Source organism: Ipomoea nil, unplaced genomic scaffold (assembly GCF_001879475.1).
Source record: "Ipomoea nil cultivar Tokyo-kokei standard unplaced genomic scaffold, Asagao_1.1 scaffold3172, whole genome shotgun sequence".
Lineage (NCBI taxonomy): Eukaryota > Viridiplantae > Streptophyta > Magnoliopsida > Solanales > Convolvulaceae > Ipomoea > Ipomoea nil.
The window spans coordinates 1,717,028-1,742,535 of NW_017619600.1; the positions used below are offsets into that span (position 1 = coordinate 1,717,028).

The 25,508-nt window shown below is 37.6% G+C and overlaps 1 protein-coding gene across 2 annotated transcripts; it reads left to right on the forward strand.

Moving 5' to 3' along the window:
* Positions 1–1,488: 1,488 nt before the first annotated feature.
* LOC109168080 (basic blue protein-like) lies at positions 1,489–3,077 on the forward strand. 2 transcript variants are annotated; one of them, XM_019317135.1, is made up of 3 exons: positions 1,489–1,666; positions 1,705–1,879; positions 2,454–3,077. In XM_019317135.1, the coding sequence occupies exons 2-3, from the start codon at positions 1,714–1,716 to the stop codon at positions 2,816–2,818; spliced, it is 531 nt and encodes a 176-aa protein (XP_019172680.1). In that variant the 5' UTR covers positions 1,489–1,666; positions 1,705–1,713; the 3' UTR covers positions 2,819–3,077. The 2 variants fall into 2 exon arrangements, with proteins under 2 accessions (XP_019172680.1, XP_019172679.1); XM_019317134.1 differs by having other exon boundaries at positions 1,490–1,879.
* The last annotated feature ends 22,431 nt before the right edge of the window (positions 3,078–25,508 follow it).

Here is a 25,508-nt window from a genome sequence, read left to right on the forward strand (position 1 = left end):
AGAAACAAAGAACTGTGGCTAGATCTTCTACTGAGGCTAAATATAAAGCTCTAGCAGATGTTTGTGCTGAAGTAACTTGGATCGTTTCACTACTACGTGAGATCAAAGTTCCAGGTATCTCTGTCCCTAAACTATGGTGTGATAATCTTGGTGCTACTTATATGTGTGCAAATTCCATCTTTCATGCTCGTAGTAAGCACGTTGAGATAGATAGATCATCACTTTGTTCAAGATAAAGTTGTTGCTGGAGATATTCATGTCAATTTCATCTCAACAAAAGATCAACTTGCAGACATATTCATAAAAGCTTTGCCTAGTCCTAGATTTTCTTTTCTTAGAGACAAGCTACAGGTTACTAGCATACTATGTGCTTGGGGGGGGGGGGGGGGGGGGGGGGGGGGAGTGTTAGGACTAGTATTAGGACTCTATGTATTTGAGTCACATTATGATTCCTTATCCTAGTCTCCATATGATTCCTCTTGTATATAATCCCTCAATCTATACAGTTGTTCTACAGTTCATCCAATATAGTTTTATACAGTTCTCATCTGTTTTATCTATAAAAATTCATTGGCAAATTAAATACCTATGAATTTCATAATTTGCTTACAAATTGTTTTGTTAATAAGTTCAATATTTCTTGTTGTGATAGCTAGGGACTTTAAAGTTAACAAGACAAACATACCTAAGGGATAGGGTTATGTATTTTGTGATATTAGTTTAACATGTGTCTCAACAAATAATAAATTGACATACATACTGACGGTAAATAAGGTTATCAGAATAATTATAGAAAATAATATAATCAAGCTTAATTTTGTTTAAGAGTTTCAGTACAAAATATTGAGTGTGTCCTGCTTAATGAAGAGTCTCTTACTTGTATTAGTGCTTCCAACGTTCTTTTGCTCAAGTAACAATCCCACAGTAATGGGAGTCGAGTCTACATTAAATGTGTTATCTCGTCTTGAATAGGCCGGTGCTGGAGTAAATGTTTCCATTCCGTGACCCTTGGTCTTCTTCAGGTGGTTTCGAGTCGGGTGAATGTCCCATTATATATCTTGTCATATACATACCATCATCAAATAGTAAAGTGAAAGTTATAATTTATTTATTTTTCTCTCCAAATTGATATCTTAAAGCTGATTTTCATTCTACTATTTAAAATGATAATTTTTCAATTTATTATTAGTCGGGCACATATGACCATGATATACTAAGATACCTAATTTTATCTCCGGGACCTAATCAGCGGCATAACAAAAAACCTAGTTTGAGTCTCCATCTGTCTTGTTCATCTTAAATGCAACAAACTTGCATTGTGTGAAATATATATGGCTGTGTGGATTTTCCTTCAAGTGTCAGAAAATTGGAAAGAAAGACAAATCACCGCGCTTTGAACTTGACTAAGTCCCTCTGCATATTCTCATCTCAAACAAGCAAACATCATTGGAATATACAAACATTCCTGTCGTTATTCCTAAGACGACAAAACCAATTTAGCTGGCCAAAAGTCGTACTCTTACTATACATAGCCATATGAGAGCCGGCCTGTGCTCAGTTTAACTTCCCTATAAATACGTTCATAAATCAATACCCAAAGCCACTCACCCACCAGTCCTTGAAATAACCAATCAAGAAAGCTTTCTAGCTTGCTAAGCTATCTGAGTTTGCTAATATATATATATATATATATAGCAGATCGAGATAGATCACATGGCGACCAAGGCTTTCTTGATTGCATTAGCTGTTATAGCAGCAGTTGCAGCTCCAGCTTTGGGTGAAGATTTCATTGTGGGAGATGACAATGGTTGGAAGAATAACAACTTTGATTATGCAGCTTGGGCCCAGAGCAAAGAATTCCATGTTGGAGATAGACTCGGTAAGTCTTCCTTTCTATATCTCATCACTAAAAGTGAGATTAATAACTAAAATTTTACTCCAAATTATCAATTTGATCATCCACTACTATTCTTTCCTAATTAAGTACTTAATTATAAAAATCTTACTCAATTTAATCATCTGTTATTACCCTAAAGTCTTCGTGTATTTTGAGAGTAATGATGTAATTTCACACTCTTTCATACTTAAAGATGGTCCTCTGATTATGTAAAATATTCAAAAATGATCTTCTAGGCATAAATAAGAGAAGTGAAATTATTATTTTGCCATCAAATTTAACAGCTTATAGATTAAATTTTAATAGAGGACTAAGAATCTGTATAAAAACTCGAAAAATGACTTTCGAAAACAAAATAAGTAAGAAGGTAGTTAATGACGAAATTGGTAGGGACTATATTACTTATTACTCTTACTTTTTTACTTTATTTTTATCCTGGACTAACATTTCACGCTTTGAATCATTTAAAAAAAAAACAAAAACAAAAACAAAAAAAAAAACAAAAACAAAAAAAAAAAAAACAAAGTGGGTAATTACCGTTTTGATTGTTTTGCAGTTTTCAAGTACAGTCCAGGATCACACAATGTTTTCAAAGTGGACGGAGCTGGGTTCAAAGACTGCAAGAAGCCAGTGGGCAGCGAGCCGTTTAAGAGCGGAAACGATGTGATAGAGCTGAAGCAAGAAGGAAAGAAATGGTACATCTGCGGTGTTGGGGATCACTGTTCAGCCGGAGGCATGAAGCTTGTCATCAATGTTTTACCAGCTGGTGCAGTAGTGGGTGCTCCTTCTCAGCCCCCCAACTCTCCGCCGACGCCCTCCTCCCCGGCGCCTTCCGCCGCCTCCGATATCGCCGCCTCCAAATTTGCTGCCTGGACTTTTGCGGCGGTCTGCGGCGTGCTCTTCTTCATGTTCCTGGCTTAATCACACACTAACAGCGCAGCTATCTAGCTAGCTAGCTATTCCTTATCTTGCTTGTTTATCTTGCTTGTTGTTTTCATTGGTTGATTTCCTTTGGTTACTATTGTTGTTTGTGATTTGGATTTCCATTGAATGGGTTGTTAGAATGTTACTCCTCCATGGTTAATTTAGGTTAATAATGGAGTTTGAACTCATACTCTTATCCATTTCATTAAGTAAAATTTCCCTTTATACATCATTAGCCCTATGAAGTAGGAATTTATTTCTTGTATTGATTGTGGTTTTATTCTTTTTTTTTTTTTTTTGGTTAATTGATGTGGGAAGAAGAAGAATGAGATTTGGATGGGTCCTGAGATATAGTTTTGGTAGCTTCAAAGCACCAAAATGTGTAGGCTGGAATGGAGTTTTTACCTGAAAGAAGCGGAGGCCATTGCAATAAGTGAAGTCTTAAGCTGGTTAAAATTCTAGAATCTTGATAATGTTTTTGTAGAGATTTAAAGTAGAAATTATCTGAGCTTAATTGTACATGTTTCTACTATTGGTTTGAATCTATTTGTTCGGTTTAAGTTTATGAGAATGTTACTTTAATTGCATATTCCCTTATTTTCTCATTTAGATATGGTTTAAACTTGTTTTGAATGTGATGCGTAGTATATTTGCAAACAAATAATACTCGGAGTACGAGTTATCGATCCACAGGGAAGTGGTTGTATCAAGCACTAGTCATTAGAGCTAATCCTAACAATTGATTGGATGATTGGTTGCATAAAATAATTAAAATAAAGCAGAGATAGATTCGGGGTTTTGAAAATAATAGAGAGAATATGAGATTCTTGGGATTCAAGTATTTAATCACCTAGTGCCAAATCTTAAGGACAATATTAAAATCTGGGTTTAACAAGTGTGAGGATGCAAGGTGGTATAGAACTACTCTCGTAGTCACTAATACTAGTGAATTACCAATCTCGTGGCTTAAACACCCAATAAAACAAGATCAAGCATCATAAATTCCTAACTACTACCATCTCTCGATGCGCAATAATCAAGAATTAAACTCCCAAACAAAATTACCCTTTCTCAAGGTGCAACAGTTAGGTGCAATTGTGTGTGCCCTAAATTATGCCCAACTCTCGTTGTGACACAAAGATAGCAAACGAAACAAGTAATTGTGGCCACTAATTACAAGCATCAAACAATAAAATCACAATTGCAACACAAGCATTAAACCCAAATAATAATATATTAAAGAATCTAAGAGCTCAGGCACATAGGTTCATAAACACTTTTACCCAAGAATCTCTAAAGAATTTAGCCAAGCATGGCTAAATTATACATAGCAAATATTAATAAAAGAAAATACAAATTATCAAAAGAGTACAAGAATGAACCAGACGATTCTCTCGAATCTCTCTAGTCTTCTTCTTGCTTCCCAAGACAACTTGTGACTCTTAATTTCTCCCTTTCTTGTCTCCAAAGATCTCTAAATCCTGAATTATGTTTAGGGTTGAGAAATGTGGGATTTTATAGCTAGAAGCCCATAACCAATCCTTTTATTTTGATTTAGAAAGTTGATATTTGTTTATGGAAAATGCAGTCTTTTGATAAAGTCAGCGCCAATTTGGTTGCTTGGAAAGGAAGAATAAATCACAATATATTAATTTCCTTAAATTTGCTGCTACGCCTTCCTTAATGTGGCGCTGACCCAGCGCCTTTTATTAATTTGGCGCACAGCTTTTCTTTCGACGTGTCGAATCTTGCGAAGCTCAAATCGGAAAGCTACTGTCCAATTTCGACGCGTCGAGTTTTCTGGGCCCCGAACTCGTCTAAAATTGTTTCAAACTCTTCCTTGAATTTTCCTTGCTCATAGAATTGACCTACAATGGTTCAAAAACACTCATAAACACCGTAAATCATTCAAAATAAGTGTGAACCATAACTAAATGACAAAACAAGGGATTATGCAATTAAATTACCAAAACTATGAACTTAAGCCCAACAAATATAATTAAATTAATACTAAAAATGTGCACAATTGGACGCACATCAAATCCCCCACACTTAAGCCTTTGCTTGTCCTCAAGCAAAAACCAATAAATAAATCACAAATCAAAACATACAAATTACTCATACTCTCTCTTGCACAACCTTTCAAACCACCAGCCCACTTGCTACAAGACAACAAGTTTCAAGAATCAAATTAGTTTGGCACATAAGACCAATTCTCAAGCCAATAACCAAGCACCAAAAATTTAAAGTATGTGAGGATCAAGTGTGCACAAGTACTCAGTTGAGATTATGCAAGACACGGCTCATGAATGAGATCCCATAGGCTTGCCCTTCATACTCCCCTAGATCAAATCTAAGAATGCATGCTAAGATCAAATAGGACTTTATTTAGCTTGTAATGGGGCTACGGGTGATGGCTAACAAAGAAGTGGTATGGAAAAATTAATCAAAAAGATAGAATGTCACATTTATCTAAACTTTTCAAAATTTGGAAGATATGAGATAATCATAATTTCAAGGAGAAAATTTCTTTTAAGAACTTAGCAACTCTTTGGTAAAGTGGGGGTCCAAACTCAAAAACTTTCAATATTTTTTTTTCATTCTTTTCTTTTCTTTTCTTTGGATTTCTTTTGGATTCAGCAAGATAATTTTAATCCAAGCATTCATGATCCCCACACTTGAACATTTGTAACATCAGTTGCTTTTAGGCACAACTCCATAAAACCTCTTCTTACAGAAATAATAAAGATAAAAGTTCCATTCTCTCAAGGGTGGAAGGGAAATATTTGGCCAAGGGATAAGGGTTATAATAATGGGGGTAAATCAAAGAAAAACAATCACAATGAGGGGATAAGTGCTTAGCACTTATTTAAAAAAATAAAAGGCACAAGGGGGACACAAAGGATAAAAATATATATAGGGACAGGTTTAAAGGCTATGGCTAAACAAAAATGGCCTAAATCACTTCAAAAATGCAAAATTTAGACATCACTTAGGGAGTAACGAAGCAAGTTCTAGCAAAACACCCATGACCGAAATCTCACATAAGCATTCACTAGCAATGCATAACACACAAGATCAAGAATTAATCCAATTATTAAGTGGTTAACAAAGCTATTGGCAAGGGAATAGATCAATTATGTGTTACACCTCAAATCATCAATCACAAATTGAGATGCAGCAAGCACCACTAAAACAAACCACTAACCTACAAGAGAGAGTAATTGCAAATGCATGCTAAGACAAGTAACTTATTCACCAAAAATAGCATATGAGTCATCCAACCAAAAGCAAAAAATTTTATATTTTTAAAATTATCCCCAAATTAATGACCCCCCCACCCCCCACTTAAAAATTTGCATCGTCCCTGATGCAAAACAAAAGAGAGGAAAACAAGAGAAAAGAAAAAGCAAAAATAAGACGAACTAAAAAGCAATAAAACTAAAATAATACGAAATTAGAAAGAAATAAAACTAAACTAGAAAGCAATAAATATGAAAGCAATAAAAGATAACATGGGGTGCCTCCCATGAAGCGCTATGTTTAACGTCGCAAGCTCGACCTAACCTGGTTATGGAGTGCTCATCCCGGTTGATCCGCGAGTTTGATCTCATCACCCCATAAACTCTTCAAATGCATATACTCATCATGTGTCACCTTGAAAGTAGGGTCAAGGTGCAAAATTGACTTCCAATCAATGACCTTTGACTCATCAAGAACATTAAATTCCACCTTTTCCTCCCCAAAGTCAAAGATCATGGAGCCTTTCCTTGCATCAATTATTGCTCCAGTAGTGGCTAAGAAAGGTCTCCCCAAAATGAGTGGGATGTCTGGATTCATTGGGGCAGCTATCACAATAAAGTCACAATGCACAAAATACTTATCCACACGAACTGGGACATCTTCAAGAATTCCAATAGGCTTTGTGATGGATTGATCCGCCTTTTGCAAAGTGAATTGGATTGGTTTTGGTTCTCCCAACCCCAACTTTTGACAAAGAGTAAGAGGCATAACACTCACATTGGATCCTATATCACAAAGGGATCCCTTTAAAGGTCGGCCTCCAATAACACAAGGGATTGTGAACTTCCCGGGATCTCTATGCTTAGGTATATTCCTCCCAATACCTGGCATCAATGCCCGATACTCTTGTGCCATAACAACCATCTCTCGTTCCCCATATATCTTTTTCTTAGCTAGAATCTCCCTCAAAAAATTTCCATAAGAGGGAACTTGTGAAAGCAAATCAAGTAAGGGAACTGAAACTTTCAAACTCTCAACAATCTCCAAAAACTTTTTCCACCTACTTTCTTTTTCTTTTTCAAATTTTTGAGGAAAAGGCAATGGTTGTGACACCCCGTAATCCAAATTCAATTAAGGGATTAATTAAGTAATTAATCCTAATCCAATTGGTAATTTAATTCCATAATTTCCTGAAAATTCAATAGTCGGGGACTAGTAATTGACTAGTCAATCCAAAGTCAAGTGTTGTACCTAAAGCTTTGTGAATAGTTCCCTTGTTCCCTTACACCTCTTCATGTTAGTAAGGGTAAATTGGACATTTCCTTTATGATTGTATTCCAAGCTAACCTAGAAGATATCTTTCATTTCTATCCTTACACTTTCAAAGCAAAGAGCTCTCCCTTCTCTCTAAAAACCTAGCTAGCTTTCTCTCCAAGCTAAGTTTAGACCTTCCAAGATCATCAAAGTTTGTCTCCAAGATTCCACCTTTCCTACCTTTGAGCATCTAGGAGGGTAAGATCTATATTCCTTTTGTGTTTTTAGTGTTTTATAAGGTATCTTTTTCTAAAGGTGAAATCTTTATGATCTTTTGGTGTGTTCTTGAAGTGGGTGTGGAAGGTGAACCTTGTTAGGAGCTTTGAGAAGTGTTAAGTGAAGGGTTTTGTCTACAAGAGGTAACCCCTACTCTACAAAATCTATTTTTCTTACCTATATGATGATTTATTGAATTCTACATGTGATTTTGCTATGAAATGTGAGTGTTGATGCATTGTCTTGTGAAAATGCATATCTAGAGCTTGTTATTAGGGTTCATGTATGCCATTGCTCGGCTATTCCTTTGATTCAAGTCATTTTTTTTTTGTATTTGGTGAGATTTGGCATGTTTTGGACTTGAATTTGAGCTTGGAGTTGAAAATTTCCGAAGGGATATTTTTGGTACAGAGTTGGTTCCCGCGGGCGGAACGGCGGGCAGTGGCCTACCCGCCGCCCCACCCGCGGGGAACGTTGATGGTGGGTGTGGTACCCGCAGGTGGTACCACGGGTGGGGGTCCACCCGTGGCCCCACCCGCGGGGTACATGATGTGGTTGTTGGGGGATTTGTTCCCCGTGATTCTTTTGACTCGGTATTTGATCTTTTGACTTCCCGATGTTCTTTTGTGGACTATTTGAGTGTCTTCTTGATGTTTCGTATGTCTAGAACTATATGGTAGGATTCCATGTAGGTTTTGGTGTCTTGAATCGTGCTAAGTGTTCAACATTGTGATTCGTTGAACCGTGATGAGTCTTGTGTGTTCTTCGGAACTATGTTCGGTTTACCCATTTGATTAGCATGCTAGTTCGGTGTTTAAATGCTAGCGTGTGTGGTTTGTTCTTTCCTATTGTGGATGATGACTTGTGTTAATCATCGTTAGAGTCGGATTGTTATTCATTCCTTGATTGAGTATGGTTTCATATCTACGTTGTGATCCGTTGATTGATTCCTATTGTGGTGTGGTGTGTGTGGTTGTACCTGGATTGCACGATTAATGGTATGGGACATTAGTCACCAAGGTATGACAGTGGTCCTCGTGGTGGCCATGACGTGATTATGGAGTTTGTGACCTTTGTGTAAGGTTCACGTATTTGTTTAGGGTAACATGTGTTACCAAGGCATGTGTTGCCATGTGTGATCGGTACCTCGTGTACTATGAAATCGGTGGTTTTGTTGGAGGGTTGTCGGAGGGGGGACGACGGTCCCCGGGGGAATAAGGTTGGACTTGGTGTACATGGGTCCTGGAGGTAAAGGTTGGAACTAGATATAAGGTTGGGGGTAGCTATAAGGTTGGAACCGGGCATAAGGAAGGCATATCAATTCGTGATGGGTGATGTCACGAAGGCATGTGTTGCCATTGTTGTGTGATTCTCTATTTGTGACATGTGTTGTCACGAAGGCATGTGTTGCCAATGATTGTGTCCTTATTCTCTTGTGTTATGCATGTCGGGGGTTAATCTACTGTGTGATGGTATATTACACCTTGAGCCGTTCTTGTGTGTCGTAATTGCTCCTTGTTGTCTTGGGATGTGTTCCCTTATCTTTGTTGTTAGTGCATAGAGTCTTGTGTTTGACTTCTACTTCTGGCTTTGAACTTATATATACTATATCCCGTTTCGCAAATGATTTTGTATATATAAACTATCTACATATGATATTTCACATGTATTGGTGGGTTACCAGCATCATTCCCATATATTTATGTGTTTCTTTCAGGTGCCGAGTAGAGACGAGTGCGTCTAGAGATGGATAGAGTTGATCCCTTGAACCGTGTAGTTGTTTTGGCCTTTAGACTTGTTGTTGTTGACCTTGTTCTTGGATAGACGTATTATGTTGATTTGATTTACACCTGTGCGTTCACCGTCGTGTGGACGTGGCATAACACTCTACGTTTTCCATCTATTTCATGTTTCAGTCTTCCGCTGTGTATGCTTTTATGGTTAGAATTATCTGCATGATTAAGTTTTAAAATGGTATGGAAATCGGGGGTGTTACAATGGTGGTACATACCTTCTCACGGGCTTCTCTACTTCCTTTTGAACTTGTGGATTATTTTGCACAATAGTTGGCTCATCTTCAACACCATCGAGTATATCTTCAATCTTCTCCTCAGCTGTCTTTTTAGGAATTGATGCTGATTGGAAGAGGTGGCTCTTCAAGTACCTTGCCACTCCTTGTAACAATTGCATTTACATGCTCCCTTGGATTTTCAGTACTGGGTGGCAACTTCCCTGTAACTATGGTGCTAGATGTAGAGGCTTGATTTGGAAGTTGATTTTCAAGCATCTTGTTATGGGCACTCAATTGATCCACACTTTCCTTAATTGCCTATGTAACTTAAGTAGCTTCTCCATCATAGCTTCCAAATTTGATTGTGGTGGGGCCTTCGAAGCGGGTAATAGAGATTGAACTTGAGTACTTTGGAAACCTGGATGACCTCTATTAACAAAGTGTTGGGGATTGGCAGCTGTGACACCCCGTAATCCAAATTCAGTTAAGGGATTAATTAAGTAATTAATCCTAATTCAATTGGTAATTTAATTCCTTAAATTCCTAAAAATTTAATAGTCGGGGACTAGTAATTGACTAGTCAACCCAAAGTCAAAAGTTGTACCTAAAGCTTTATGAGTTGTTCCCTTGTTCCCTTACACATTTCATCATAGTAAGGGTAAATAAGACATTTCCTTGGCAATAGTCTTTCAAGCTAACCTAGGAAGACACATTTCATTTCTTCAAACACTCTCCAAGAGAAAAATCATAAGCTCTCTCTCTTCTCTCTAAAAGCTAGTTAGCTTTCTCTCCAAGCCACACCTAGGGCTACCAAGATCTTTCAAGCTTGCCTTCAAGATTCTACCTTTCATACTTTTGAGCATCTAGAAGGGTAAGATCTAAGCTCTTCTTGTGTTTCTAGTGTTTTCTAAGGTATCTTTTTATAAAGGTGAAATCTTTATGTTGTTTTGGTGTGTTCTTGAAGTGGGTGTGGAAAGGGAACCTTGTTGGGAGCCTTGTGGAGTGTTGAAAGTGAAGGATAAGTCTTCAAGAGGTAACCCATGCTCTACAAAATCTATTTTGCTTACCTATATGATGATTTATTGAATTCTACATGTGATTTTGCTATGAAATGTGAGTGTTGATGCATTGTCTTGTGAAAATGCATATATAGAGCTTGTTATTAGGGTTCATGTATGCCATTGCTTGGCTATTCCTTTGATTCAAGTCATTTTGTTGTATTTGGTGAGATTTGGCATGATTTGGACTTGAATTTTAGCTTGGAGTTGAAAATCCCCGAAGGGATTATTTGTGGTACAGGTGTGTACCCGCGGGCGGAACGGCGGGCAGTGGCCTACCCGCCGCTCCACCCGCGGGGTATAAGGTGGATTGGCGTGGTGTTCCCGCAGGCGGAACCACGGGTGGGGGTCCACCCGTGGGCCCACCCGCTGGGTACATATGTTCGTTGTGCGGGGATTTGTTCGCCGTGATTCTTTTGACTCGGTATTTGGTCTTTTGACTTCCCAATGTTCTTTTGTGGAACTATTTGAGCGTCTTCTTGGTGTTTCGTATGTCTAGAAGTATATGGTAGGGATCCATGTAGGTTTTGGTGTCTTGAATCGTGCTAAGTGTTCAACATTATGTTTCGTTGAACCGTGATCAGTCTTGTGTGTTCTTCGGAACTACTTTCAGTTTACCCTTTTGATGAGGATGCTAGTTCGGTGTTTTAACGCTAGCGTGTGTGTTGTTTGTACCTTCCTATCGTTGATGATAACTTGTGTTATTCATCGTTGTAGTTGTACTGTGATCCATTCCTTGATTGAGTATGGTTTCATATCTTCATTGTGATTCGTTGATTGATTCCTGTTGTGGTGTGGTGTGTGTGGCTGTACCTGGATTGCACGATTAATGGTATGGGACATTAGTCACCAAGGTACTGTAGTGGTCCTCGTGGTGGCAATGACGCGATTATGGAGTTTGTGACCTTTGTGTAAGGTCCACGTATTTATTTCTAGGATAACATGTGTTATCCAGGGCATGTGTTGCCATGTGTGATCAATACCCTCGTGTACTATGAAATCGGTGGTTCTGTTGGAGGAACTGTTGGAGGGGGAACGACGGTTCCCGGGGGAATAAGGTTGGACTTGGTGTACAGGGGTCCTGGAGGTAAAGGTTGGAACTACATATAAGGTTGGGAGTAGCCATAAGGTTGGAACCGGGCATAAGGATGGCATATCAATTCGTGATGAGTGATGTCACGAAGGCTTGTGTAGCCGTGGTTGTGTATTTCTCTATTTGTGACGTGTGATGTCACGAAGGCATGTGTTGCCAATGTTTGTGTCCTTACTCTCTTGTGTTATGCATGTCGGGTGTTAATTTACTGTGTGATGGTAGATTATGCCTCGAGCCGTTCTTGTGAGTCGTTATTACTTTTGTGGTCTTGGGATGTGTTCCCTTATCATTATTGTGAGTGCTTAGAGTCTTGTGTTAACTTCTGCTCTTGGTTTTGAACTTATATATATATATATATATATATATATATATATATATATATATATATATATATATATATATATTCCGTTTCGCAATTGATTTTATATACGTATATCTATCCTATTTATGTATGATATTTCACATGTATTGGTGGGTTACCAGCATTATTCGTTGACCGGGCGTTGTCCCATATTTTATGTGTTTCTTTCAGGTGATGAGTAGACGAGAGCGTGGTCTAGAACCTGTTAGCTTAGATCCCTTTATTTTGAGACTTTGTGGCCTGTGTGCCAATGTTAGAGATTAGTACTCCTGTTTCTGAATGAATTTAGATTTTGAATTAATGCAGATGTTTCGCCTGTGCGTTCACCTTTGACTGGGCGTGGCATAACACCCTTTATTTCCTATTCATATATTCCATGTTTAGTCTTCCGCTGTGTATGATGTTTTGGCTAGTTATCTGCATGTTTAAGGTTTAATTTAGCATGGAAATTAGGGGGTGTTACAGTTGGTATCAGAGCCTAGGTTTGAGCCTAGGTTGATAAAGTCTAGACTTCTAAGTGGCTAAGTGTGGTTTGAGACCTTAAGGTGACCTTAAGAATCTAAGTGTTAGGCTTAGGATTCTAGGATGCGCGGTGAGCTGAGCGTTGTTTTAGTTGTTTGCTTGTTTGTTGTCCTGTTGGTAACCGTGTTGTTGTTGTAGAAGTTTGCGATGCCTCCTCGTCCACGTGCGCGTACGCTGGAGACCCCGACGAATGAGCAGCTTGCCCAGAACCTTCAGCAGTTGACGCAGACGATGCAGACCCTCAGTGAAGCCTTGTTGCAGAAGAACCATCCCGTGCCACCTCCTCAACCTGCCGGGCATAGGGACATGGGTCTTCTTGTGTCGGGTCACAGACCACCGACCTTCGCGGGTGAAGAAGATCCGGTTGTTTTGGAGGAGTGGATGAGAACGTTTGATAAGATCTTCTCGGTTGTTGGTTGTCTGGAAGAGCGGAGGGTAGAACTTGCGACGTTCTACTTCTGTCATGAGGCCGATCTATGGTGGATACATGAAGGTCCAGCCTGCCTCGAGGAGCACGAGTTTGATTGGTCGGCGCTGAAAGTTCGGATGCGTGAGAGGTTTTATCCGGCGCATGTGCGAGCCGCGATGTATGAGGAATTCCTTCATCTTCAGCAAGGATCTCTATCGGTGGTTGAGTACCACAAGAAGTTCCTAGCGCTTGCGCGCTTCGCCCGGATGCTTGTGCCTACCGAGCTCGCCAAGGTTGAGAAATTCGTTGCTGGCTTGAATTATGAGGCACGAAAGGCCTTGACTGTGGGTAAGCCAAGCTCTTTGAAGGATGCTTATGTGAGTGCCGCGGATTTGTATCGTGTTCAGCAGCTTCAGCGAGGGTCTTATGAGCTTGCAAGAAAGAGGACCGAGAGTGGAGGCTCTTCCACCTACAAGAAGCCGCGACCGAGTTTTCAAGCCAGGAATGCATCATCTCCAACCCAAGGGCCCAACCGATTGGAGCATGGAAATCAAGTCAAGACGTCCCCTTGTCATCGATGTGGGAAGGTGCATGCGGGTCAGAGCTGCAATGGTTTTGTGTCACGATGTTTTCGTTGCGGAGATAGGAGCCACAAGGTTGCCGAGTGCCCTCAGCAAGCCAATCAAAGGGCGTTGCCGCCACCACCGGGAGCCGGAGGAGTAGCAGGAGGTAGTTCAAGCCGTGGAGCAGCCGGAGCCAGGCCATTGGGGAGAGTCTTTGTGATGGGACGATCGCAAGCGGAGACCGAAGGCTTAGTGGAGGAGGAGCTGGGAGGTAACCTCTTTTCTAGCCTACCCTTGTCTTTAGAACGCATCTTGTTCCTTGTTACCCTTGTGTGTTGTCTTGTGTCCATCATTGTCTTCTTGAGTTGCCTTGTTATCTTTGTCACGTATTTCCCCGAGTGAATGATTCTGTTGATTATAGTTGTAAACCTTCTTTGATGAATAATTCTCTTAGCTTTTGCGTAAGTCTTTTTATAAAGTTAGTTGCTTATCCCTGAAGTGAGTCATGCTTGGGTTAATTCCATAATCTTTGCACCTGAATATGTTTGCAAACCTTTCCTTTGAGAACCACCTAAATTTCTCCAAGTATTCTTTGAGTTTGGGAATAGGAAACCCATAATAAAAAAAATAAATCCTTCCTTGTGTAGCCTAAAATACCAAGTAACTTTTATTTACAAAACCTGAGTTTTGAACCCGAGTGTACCATTTGCCAACCCAACCCTTTAACCATTTGAGCTAATTATATATCTTAAAACTTACCCAATTTTAATTCCATCTAAAACCATAAATTTTCACTTTACCCAAATCCCCAAATTAAATCATCTTCTTTCCCAAATTTTTTTCCAAATCCCTAAATCCCCAAATTTTTCTTCTCCTTTCCCCTCTTCCTACCTGTGACCAGCCGAAGAACCCCCCAACCCGCTACCCCCTTCCACCCGTCAGCACCACCTGCCACTGCCGAACCCCGTCACCGTCGAAGACCAAGCCGCCGCCGTCGCCTGTCGGAGTTTCCCCGCCGAGCAGCCGCGTTCGCCGGAAGCCGAGGAGAGCAGCGAGAGAGAGAGAGAGCCGTCGAGAGAGAGAAGAAATAAGAGGAAAGTTGTGGGCTTCTTTTGTTGAGCTTTGGGTCATCTCCTATCATGCCTAGAAGATCAAGTTTGGCAAGGAAAGCAGAATGGGTGGATGCCCATTACCTCGTTCTTGAAGGTAAAGCTTTCGACCCGGAATCTTTTCCTAATTCTTTGTTGGATATGCTTAGATTTCAAGGGTTGTTAGATGGGTTCCTCGCCATAAGGGTCGAGACATACCCAAGTTTCGTTAAGGAATTTTATCGTCACATGGTTGTGACAAAGGATGGGGATAAGCTTGAAATCACCTCTAAAGTGAGGGGTGTGAAAGTGGTTTAGTCTGAAAAGAGGCTAGCTCAGCTTCTGAGTTTATCTACTTCGGGAGTTGCTCAGTACAGTGGTAACTCGTGGATTGGTACGGATACCATGGGGTACCGGGACTATTTGAGTTATTTGTTGGGTCGCACGAGTGATTTCACTCAAGCCTCAAGACCGGAGAAAAAGTGGTTGTCCGTTGAGCAAAGGATCTTGGTTATGTTGGTGTCAGATTGTTTGTTGCCCAATAACAACAAATTAAAAACATGGTAAAGTTCAATCTGCCGGCTTTGATGTTGCAACATATGGTCTTCTGCCGTGATCACAACCGAAAGAGCCTACCGTATGGGATGGTGTTGAGCTGGATTCTTGTCAGGAAGGCTGTAAGCGTTGATGGTTGTATACCGAAACCCGTAGGAAAGGTGGTGTTCGATGCCACCAATCTTCGAAGTTGCAACTTGTTTCAGTATGACGATGGTGATTATATCACGCTCGAAGAAGTTGCAAGGAAATCCCCCGAAGAAAGAGCCGAGCTTGCAGTTGAGCTCGAGATTCATGCTGAAAAGTAAAACCTTGCGGTCCAGAGCTTGGGGGGTTATGTAGAAGATGAGGGTGAAGCAGGCCATGATGAAGAGGTGGAAGCACCCAAAGCTGCCGAGGCTGAGGAAAGTGATTCCGAAAGCGAAGAAAATCAAAGAAGAAGGGAAGCCCGCACCAAAAGGGAGCCTGATTCCATGACGCATGAGGAGCGTGTAGTCACCTTGCTTCGTCAACAGAACCGAATGATTGAAGAAGGCTTCGCGTACATGAAGACGCAGTTCATCGCCGTCCACCAGAGGCTAGATCAGATTGAGGCCAGTTCAAGTCGTAGAGGAGGGGATGACGAAGAGTCCGAGGGAAGAACCGATGAATCGGAGAGTGAGTCGTTCTAGCTCGGTGTTGTGGTAAGCCTGTTTATCCTTCTGCAGCCTGTTGTTACCTCCTAATTGTTGTTACCGCTTGTTAGTGCTTGTTGCTTGCCTCGTGTGCTTGTTCTTGCATGCTTGTTTAGTGAGTAGTTAGCTTTGGTGGTTGGTGCTTTGAGCTAGTTGTTTAGTTCTTGGTTGTTGGTTAGAAGTTGGTGGTTGTGTTTGGTTTAGAGTTTGATATGCTCAATATCTCCGTTGGTTAAATTCTTTCAATCCTTGTATCGATATACCTTCTTGCTTGCTTTGATATCTTGTGAAATCCTTTGGGTTTTGACCAAAAGATGATGTTCTTGACACTCTTGTCACATTGCTGTTTCATTTCACCGTTTGTTATAATTCGTCGTACCCAAGCTTCGGGGACGAAGCTTCTTTGAAGGGCGAGAGGATGTGACACCCCGTAATCCAAATTCAATTAAGGGATTAATTAAGTAATTAATCCTATTTCAATTGGTAATTTAATTCCTTAAATTCCTGAAAATTCAATAGTCGGGGACTAGTAATTGACTAGTCAACCCAAAGTCAAAAGTTGTACCTAAAGCTTTATGAGTTGTTCCATTGTTCCCTTACACATTTCATCTTAGTAAGGGTAAATAAGACATTTCCTTGGCAATTGTCTTTCAAGCTAACCTAGGAAGACACATTTCATTTCTTCAAGCCCTCTCCAGGAGAAAAATCATAAGCTCTCTCTCTTCTCTCTAAAAGCTAATTAGCTTTCTCTCCAAGCCACACCTAGGGCTACCAAGATCTTTCAAGCTTGCCTTCAAGATTCTACCTTTCATACTTTTGAGCATCTAGGAGGGTAAGATCTAAGCCCTTCTTGTGTTTTTAGTGTTTTCTAAGGTATCTTTTTATAAAGGTGAAATCTTTATGTTGTTTTGGTGTGTTCTTGAAATGGGTATGGAAAGGGGACCTTGTTGGGAGCCTTGTGGAGTGTTGTAAGTGAAGGATAAGTCTTCAAGAGGTAACCCATGCTCTACAAAATTTATTTTGCTTACCTATTTGATGATTCTTGGATTTTACATGTGATTTTGCTATGAAATGTGAGTGTTTAAGCATTGTCCTGTAAAAATGCATATCTAGAGCTTGTTATTAGGGTTCATGTATGCCATTGCTTGGCTATTCCTTTGATTCAAGTCATTTTGTTGTATTTGGTGAGATTAGGCATGTTTTGGACTTGAGTTTGAGCTTGGAGTCGAAAATCCCCAAAGGGATTATTTGTGGTACAGGTGTGTACCCGCGGGCGGAACGGCGGGCAGTGGCCTACCCGCCGCCCCACCCGCGGGGTACAAGGTGGTTTGGCATGGTGTTCCCGTGGGCGGAACCACGGGTGGGGGTCCACCCGTGGGCCCACTCGCGGGGTACATATGTTGGTGGTGCGGGGATTTGTTCTCCGTGATTCTTTTGATTCGGTATTTGGTCTTTTGACTTCCCGATGTTCTTTTGTGGAACTATTTGAGCGTCTTCTTGGTGTTTCGTATGTCTAGAAGTATATTGTAGGGATCCATGTAGGCTTTGGTGTCTTGAATCGTGCTAAGTGTTCAACATTGTGTTTCGTTGAACCGTGATGAGTCTTGTGTGTTCTTCGGAACTACTTTCGATTTACCCGTTTGATGAGCATGCTAGTTCGGTGTTTAAATGCTAGTGTGTGTGTTGTTTGTACCTTCCTATCGTTGATGATAACTTGTGTTATTCATCGTTGTGGTTGGACTGTGATCCATTCCTTGATTGAGTATGGTTTCATATCTTCATTGTGATTCGTTGATTGATTCCTGTTGTGGTGTGGTGTGTGTGGTTGTACCTGGATTGCACGATTAATGGTATGGGACATTAGTCACCAAGGTATGACAGTGGTCCTCGTGGTGGTCATGACGCGATTATGGAGTTTGTGACCTTTGTGTAAGGTTCACGTATTTATTTCTAGGATAACATGTGTTTTCCAGGGCATGTGTTGCCATGTGTGATAGGTACTCTCGTGTACTATGAAATCGGTGGTTCTGTTGGAGGGACTTTTGGAGGGGGAATGACGGTTCCCGGGGGAATAAGGTTGGACTTGGTGTACAGGGGTCGTGGAGGTAAAGGTTGGAACTAGATATAAGGTTGAGGGTAGCTATAAGGTTGGAACCGGGCATAAGGAAGGCATATCAATTCGTGATGAGTGATGTCATGAAGGCTTGTTGATAAACATTATTTTTAGTGTTATTTTATATAATCTTTTTATAGTTTATTTGCAATAATTAATTAATTAATTTATTTATTTATTTATATATATTTTTATTTATTATTATTTTTAATAGCTTTATTAATTTTGTTCAAATTTTAGAATAATTATTATTAAATTTGTTTAGTATTTCAATTTAGTCAGTTCAATAATTCTTTGATCCTTATTATTAATAATAATATTTATTATAATTTTAGTAATACATGTTCAGTAGGAGTTTAATAAATGTAGATTAGTTATATATGGTTTCTAATAAGTTTATTATTATTATTATTATTATTATTATTATTATTATTATTATTATTATTATTATTATTATTATTATTATTATTATTATTATTATTATTATTATTATTATTATTATTATTTACCTTCTGTTAGTCGATCACCGGGTCTAACGAACGAGAAAAGAGCCGAAGCTGAAAGCGGAAGAGAGGTTGAGGATGAGAGAGCTTCTGAAACCAGCCGCTATAAATAGAGGGAAAATCTATAATGATGGGCGAACATCTCTTCACCAAAAGCCGGAGATTTCCGGTGAACGGTGTAAAAACTGATTCTGATCGGCGGCAACGAAGTTCGGCGGCGTTGAGAAAGTCTCCTTCGGCAACAACAGAGTGTAGCGGCAGCTGCGTACTGGCATGATATTTCTTATTCTCTTAATTTAATCAATTGTTGAATTGGCTTCAATACTTTTTTGCTTTTAAATTCCCAAAATTGTCTTTGTTTTAATTAATCAATTCTTTCTTGGCATTTGTGTTTTTTTTCCTTCTCTTTAATCGCCGTCTCTTTGCTTTTTAACTCTCAAAATTGTAAACTTTATTTTCATTAATCAATTCTCAAATTCTAAGTGTAACTGTTGTTTATTTATTGTAGTTATTATTGATTTTAATTACTTATTATAAAAAATGCTTTACTAAATTGTCCAGTTCTAGGGACGTGAATTGTTTATCATATATATTTTGCATTATTCTATTTAATTAGTTGACAAGTTTAGCTAAAATACAGGATTAGTAATGGTTTCTGACTCATATTCCTAGGCTTTTTCATTCCGATTGTTATTTGATATTTTGGTTCCACTTGAATTATTGGTTTTAGCTTCCTGCATTTTAATTATTTTGCATTTGAATTCATCTTTGGCATTTGTTTATAGCACTTTAAATTATTAAGTTATTTATTTTTCAAGTTATTAAATTGCATCGTATCAATTCCCTGAGGGATCGACCCTTGCTATTGCACACTATAACTACACTGACTCGTGCACTTGCGAGGACATAATTAAAAATTGTCCATCAATTTTTGGCGCCGTTGCCGGGGAATTGTTTATTTTGCAATTTAATTTTCTTTTTTTTTTCGTTAATTACTTGATTTTTTTTCCTATCTCTTCATTATTTTCATTTTTTTTCATTCTTTAATCTTGCATTTTATTTAATTCATTCCTCTAGTTAAAAATTTGCTTTATATTTGTTTTTAATTTCCCTATTCTCTTTATTTAATTTTCACATTCCTTAACAGCTTTTCTTTAATTCTATCACTTTATTATTATTGTCATTTGTTTTTCCCTTGCTTATTTAATTGATTCATTAGTCCATTTTACTTTTTGATTTTTTTTTTGTTTTAATCACAAATCCAAATTTTGAAAATTTCTACTCTCTGAAAAAATGTATGAAGTTAATTCCAATATGGATTTGGCTTTTCAAATGTCTGAGTTAGCAAAACAAATGGAAAATATGTGGTCTATGTTAAGTATGCATTAAGATAATTCATTTACAAATAATAATGGTTTTGGACAAGCTAATTCAATGAATGTTTTTAATGAAACGCATGTGCATGACTCGTTTTATAATGCACATAATTCAGGTTGGGAAAATCACTATAATTTTTGGGATGATAATCAAAATGAGTTTCAACTAAATCATCCTAATTTTTCTTGGGATGATAGTCAAAATGATTTTCAACCAAGTCATCCCAAATTTTATTGTGATTATGATCACAACGATTTTCAACCAAGTTATTCTAATTTTTATTGTGATTATAATCAAAATGACTTTCAGCCAATTGACCCATCCCAACCTGAAAAACCATCTTTGGAGGATACTTTACAGGAGTTCATGCAGGGTTGCAATATCCATGATTTCCAACCTAAAAAACAATCATTAGAAGATTCCCTGCAGGAGTTTATACAGACTTGCAATATGCAACAAGACGCACATGATCAATGGTTGCATATGCAACAAGAAACTTATGAGCCACAAGAAGAAGATGAACAACGATTCCAAGAAAATGAGGCTTGCTTTAAAAGAATCGAAGCACATTTAGAACAAATTGCTAAATTTGTGCAAGAGCATGTGCCAGGTAAGTTACCTAGTCAACCTGAAGAGGCTAAGGCTGGTGATATCAATGAAAACAAGCCAGAAGATAATATCATTTCTAAACAAGCTGAAATAATTGAAAAATTGCATAATAATGTTGATGATATTATTGTTGAAAGTGAGCTTAAATTGCATAAATCTGATAATCCTTATCTGCCTCCCATGCATTATGTGCCCCCAATCCCTATCCATGTTGATGAAAGCTTTGGAAACACCAAATCGGTGCAAAATGAATATTTAGAAGTAGAGGAGCCTTATGTACCACCCGAGCCTTATGTGGACCTAGTTCCATTTCCAAATAGGCTCAGAAGTTGTGTGCATGAAACGGTAGGTGCAGAGCTACAAAACGAATTTCCCCTAGTCCCTATGGATGTTCAAGCAGACAAATTAACCAAAAATTTGCTTGATGAAACTGTTGAGTTTTCAATTTTTACACCTTTGAATTTGCCTAATAACTCTAACCAAGTTTTTGCAGTTAAGGGGTTGAGTTTTGTTGGGGATGGTAAGTTAGAGTTTGATAAACTCCAAAAAGAAAATCTTTTGAATGGCGTTGATGAATCGATTTCTTCTTGTTATTCTAAAATTGCAGGGCTTAATCAGAATTTCAGAAATAAAAAATCTAATAAAGGAGGACTCTCTTTGTCTTCTTTTCTTTCTTCTCACAACATTGGGGACAATGTTGAAAATAAGTGTGGGGAGGGGGTTTTACCTACAAATCATAAAAAATTGAAAAATTTTAAACTTTTTAATTTTCTCATGTACATTTTCTTAAACCTTTTTATTTTGAAATTCTAATATTAATTTGAGTTTTACCTTTATGGGTCTTTTAAATACTCGGTGATAGGAATAATGCAGGTTTTTATCAGCTCTTAATGTGTATATTGCTTTTGACTAGTTGTTAATTTCTTTAATTTTATATCTTTGTCAAATCAAAAACCAAAAAAAAAAAAAAATCAAAAAACAAAAAAATCAAAAAATCAAAAAATAAATAGAATTTGAAAATCACAAATAAACTTATATGTGTTATGCATTTTCTTTAGTAGTTTATATGCCTCTTTCATTTTATATTACCTTTTTCAAATTCTTAAATAATTCTTGAGTGCTATAAATTGTGGTGTAGTGTGTTGGTTCAAGGATCATCTGTATGGCAGAAGTGAGTTGAAAAGAAAAGATTATAAAAAGAATATTTTAAAAAAAATTAAAAATGAGTGTTTTATTTATTTATTTTGTTTGCAATAAAGAGATTTTACTCCGCTGAATCAGCCACCTATACACATGTACCATAAATAAATAAATAAGTGTCGTGGTCTGGTTTATGAGTACACACAAAATTGAAAACCCAATCAAGTCTGGCATAAAATGGCGAGGTTTTTGGGGAAGTTCTCTTTGAAAAAAGTCAAAATAGAAAAATAAGGAGTGGACTTTGGAAGAGATGAGCAATTGCATTTCAATTTTAATAAATGCCTTGATCTTGATTTCCTTCATGTTTTTCACCTGCACTGTGATAGAATATTTCTGAATTTGATTTAGGTTGAATTTGGTGAAATTTTCATATTTTTCTATTGAGTTTTTATATAGTTCATATAAGGGATGTCAGCACACGAGCACACATTTTATATTTATTTTAATTGTTAAAGTTTTTAATTTCTAGCGAAATGTTTTATACATACTTTGAGTTGGCACTAACCTTGCATTGAGATAAATAAATTTGAAAGCATATTCGGGTAAAGCTCAGTTTAATGTTGGTTTTATTTTTCGTTTTATTTTCTTTTCCTGTTAATAATGCATTTGCTTGAGGACAAGCAAATAAATAAGTGTGGGGAAATTTGATAAACATTATTTTTAGTGTTATTTTATATAATCTTTTTATAGTTTATTTGCAATAATTAATTAATTAATTTATTTATTTATATATATTTTTATTTATTATTATTTTTAATAGCTTTATTAATTTTTTTCAAATTTTAGAATAATTATTATTAAATTTGTTTAGTATTTCAATTTTGTCAGTTCAATAATTCTTTGATCCTTATTATTAATAATAATATTTATTATAATTTTAGTAATACATGTTCAGTAGGAGTTTAATAAATGTAGATTAGTTATATATGGTTTCTAATAAGTTTATTATTATTATTATTATTATTATTATTATTATTATTATTATTATTATTATTATTATTATTATTATTTACCTGCTGTTAGTCGATCACCGGGTCTAACGAACGAGAAAAGAGCCGAAGCTGAAAGCGGAAGAGAGGTTGAGGATGAGAGAACTTTTGAAACCAACCGCTATAAATAGAGGGAAAATCTATAATGATGGGCGAACATCTCTTCACCAAAAGCCGGAGATTTCCGGTGAACGGTGTAAAAACTGATTCTGATCGGCGGCAACGAAGTTCGGCGGCGTTGAGAAAGTCTCCTTCGGCATCAACAGAGTGTAGCGGCAGCTGCGTACTGGCATGATATTTCTTATTCTCTTAATTTAATCAATTGTTGAATTGGCTTCAATACTTTTTTGCTTTTAAATTCCCAAAATTGTCTTTGTTTTAATTAATCAATTCTTTCTTGGCATTTGTGTTTTTTTTCCTTCTCTTTAATCGCCGTCTCTTTGCTTTTTAACTCTCAAAATTGTAAACTTTATTTTCATTAATCAATTCTCAAATTCTAAGTGTAACTGCTGTTTATTTATTGTAGTTATTATTGATTTTAATTACTTATTATAAAAAATGCTTTACTAAATTGTCCAGTTCTAGGGACGTGAATTGTTTATCATATATATTTTGCATTATTCTATTTAATTAGTTGACAAGTTTAGCTAAAATACAGGATTAGTAATGGTTTCTGACTCATATTCCTAGGCTTTTTCATTCCGATTGTTATTTGATATTTTGGCTCCACTTGAATTATTGGTTTTAGCTTCCTGCATTTTAATTATTTTGCATTTGAATTCATCTTTGGCATTTGTTTATAGCACTTTAAATTATTAAGTTATTTATTTTTCAAGTTATTAAATTGCATCGTATCAATTCCCTGAGGGATCGACCCTTGCTATTGCACACTAAAACTACACTGACTCGTGCACTTGCGAGGACATAATTAAAAATTGTCCATCACTTGTGTAGCCGTGGTTGTGTATTTCTCTTTTTGTGACGTGTGATGTCACGAAAGCATGTGTTGCCAATGGTTGTGTCCTTACTCTCTTGTGTTATGCATGTCGGGTGTTAATCTACTGTGTGATGGTAGATTATGCCTCGAGCCGTTCTTGTGAGTCGTTATTACTTTTGTGGTCTTGGGATGTGTTCCCTTATCGTTATTGTGAGTGCTTAGAGTCTTGTGTTAACTTCTGCTCGTGGTTTTGAACTTTTATATATATATATATATATATATATATATATATATATATATATATATATATATATATATTCCGTTTCGCAAATGATTTTACATACGTATATCTATCCTATTTATGTATGATATTTCACATGTATTGGTAGGTTACCAGCATTATTCGCTGACCGGGTGTCGTCCCATATTTTATGTGTTTCTTTCAGGTGATGAGTAGACGGAGCGTGGTCTAGAACCTGTTAGCTTAGATCCCTTAATTTTGAGACGTTGTGGCCTGTGTGCCAATGTTAGAGATTAGTACTCCTGTTTGTGAATGAATTTAGATTGTTAATTAATGCAGATGTTTTGCCTGTGCGTTCACCTTTGAGTGGGCGTGGCATAGCACCCTTTATTTCGTATTCATATATTCCCTGTTTAGTCTTCCGTTGTGTATGATGTTTTGGCTAGTTATCTGCATGTTTTAGGTTTAATTTAGCATGGAAATTAGGGGGTGTTACAGCAGCCCCCATTGGGTTACTTCGTGAAAAACCGGGGTGGTTCCTTGAATTATTAGGATTGTAGGTCCCTTGAGGTTGGAAAGACTGTTGATGAAGCCTATTATATCTGTAACACCCCATGTTACGGCCTCTAACCCGAACTAATTATTTAATTGCTTACCATTGAAAGAGAATTGAATTCCCTTAATTAATTATGAAGGGTCCACCAAGGACCATGGACCCTTATCCCTAAACCAAACCCTTAGTCCTATAACGAATATAATAAGTAAATCCCTACCATTCAGACCCTAGTTAGGACTCTTAAATATATACATAAGGACCTAGGAGGCACCTAGAAATCACACCACAATAGATTCCACCACACAAGAATTCCCAACAATTCCCCTATCACCAAACGTAGGAAAAATCACGAAGAGGAGATCTTAGAGAAAGAACCTTAGTAGCCAAGGATTCTAATTAAGGTTAAGAGGTAACCCATGTCTCAACAAAACCTATTTTCCTTGCTATAATCTTCTTCATTGGCTCCTTTGATATATGATTCTATGCTTGTGTCTTGATAAGGCTTTGCCTAAGATTTATATGATGATTATGGGATAATCTTGATGTTTATGAGATAATCTTGATGTTTATGTGTTGATCTTGATGCTTATGTGATAATCTTGATGTTCTTGATTCCAAGATAAATTATATAAATGATCTTGTGTTTTAATTATGATTAGAGCCCTAGGATTAAAACGTAGATTTCGTATTGTGATATTCTTGGTATGTTTGGGTGGGATTTTGCATGTTCGGGTATTGAGTATTGGCATGTTTAGGAGTCGTGTTAGGATATATTTAATGTGATTCTTGGTTTTAATCCTTTACTTGATTATGTGGTGTCGTCGTTTGTATTTAAATGTGTCTGGACATGATGTAACACCCCAGATTTTCAAGACATTTAAAACTTATAATAAAGGTAGAATCTTATTAAATCCCAAGATATAAATACAAGCGTTCGGGGTGCTATGCCACACCTGGGCTAGAGAACCCAAGTGCACAGGCTAACTAACTAATATCCTCAAAGCGTAAATACGTAAACGTGGCACGCAGGCCAAAAGGGAAACTATCTACTTCTA

Excerpts from the sequence above, each read along its gene's own strand:
- LOC109168080 (XM_019317135.1), top strand. The coding sequence starts at position 1,714 with ATGGCGACCAAGGCTTTCTTGATTGCATTAGCTGTTATAGCAGCAGTT. Across the intron at positions 1,880-2,453 it reads CCATGTTGGAGATAGACTCG|TTTTCAAGTACAGTCCAGGA; the intron begins GTAAGTCTTCCT and ends ATTGTTTTGCAG.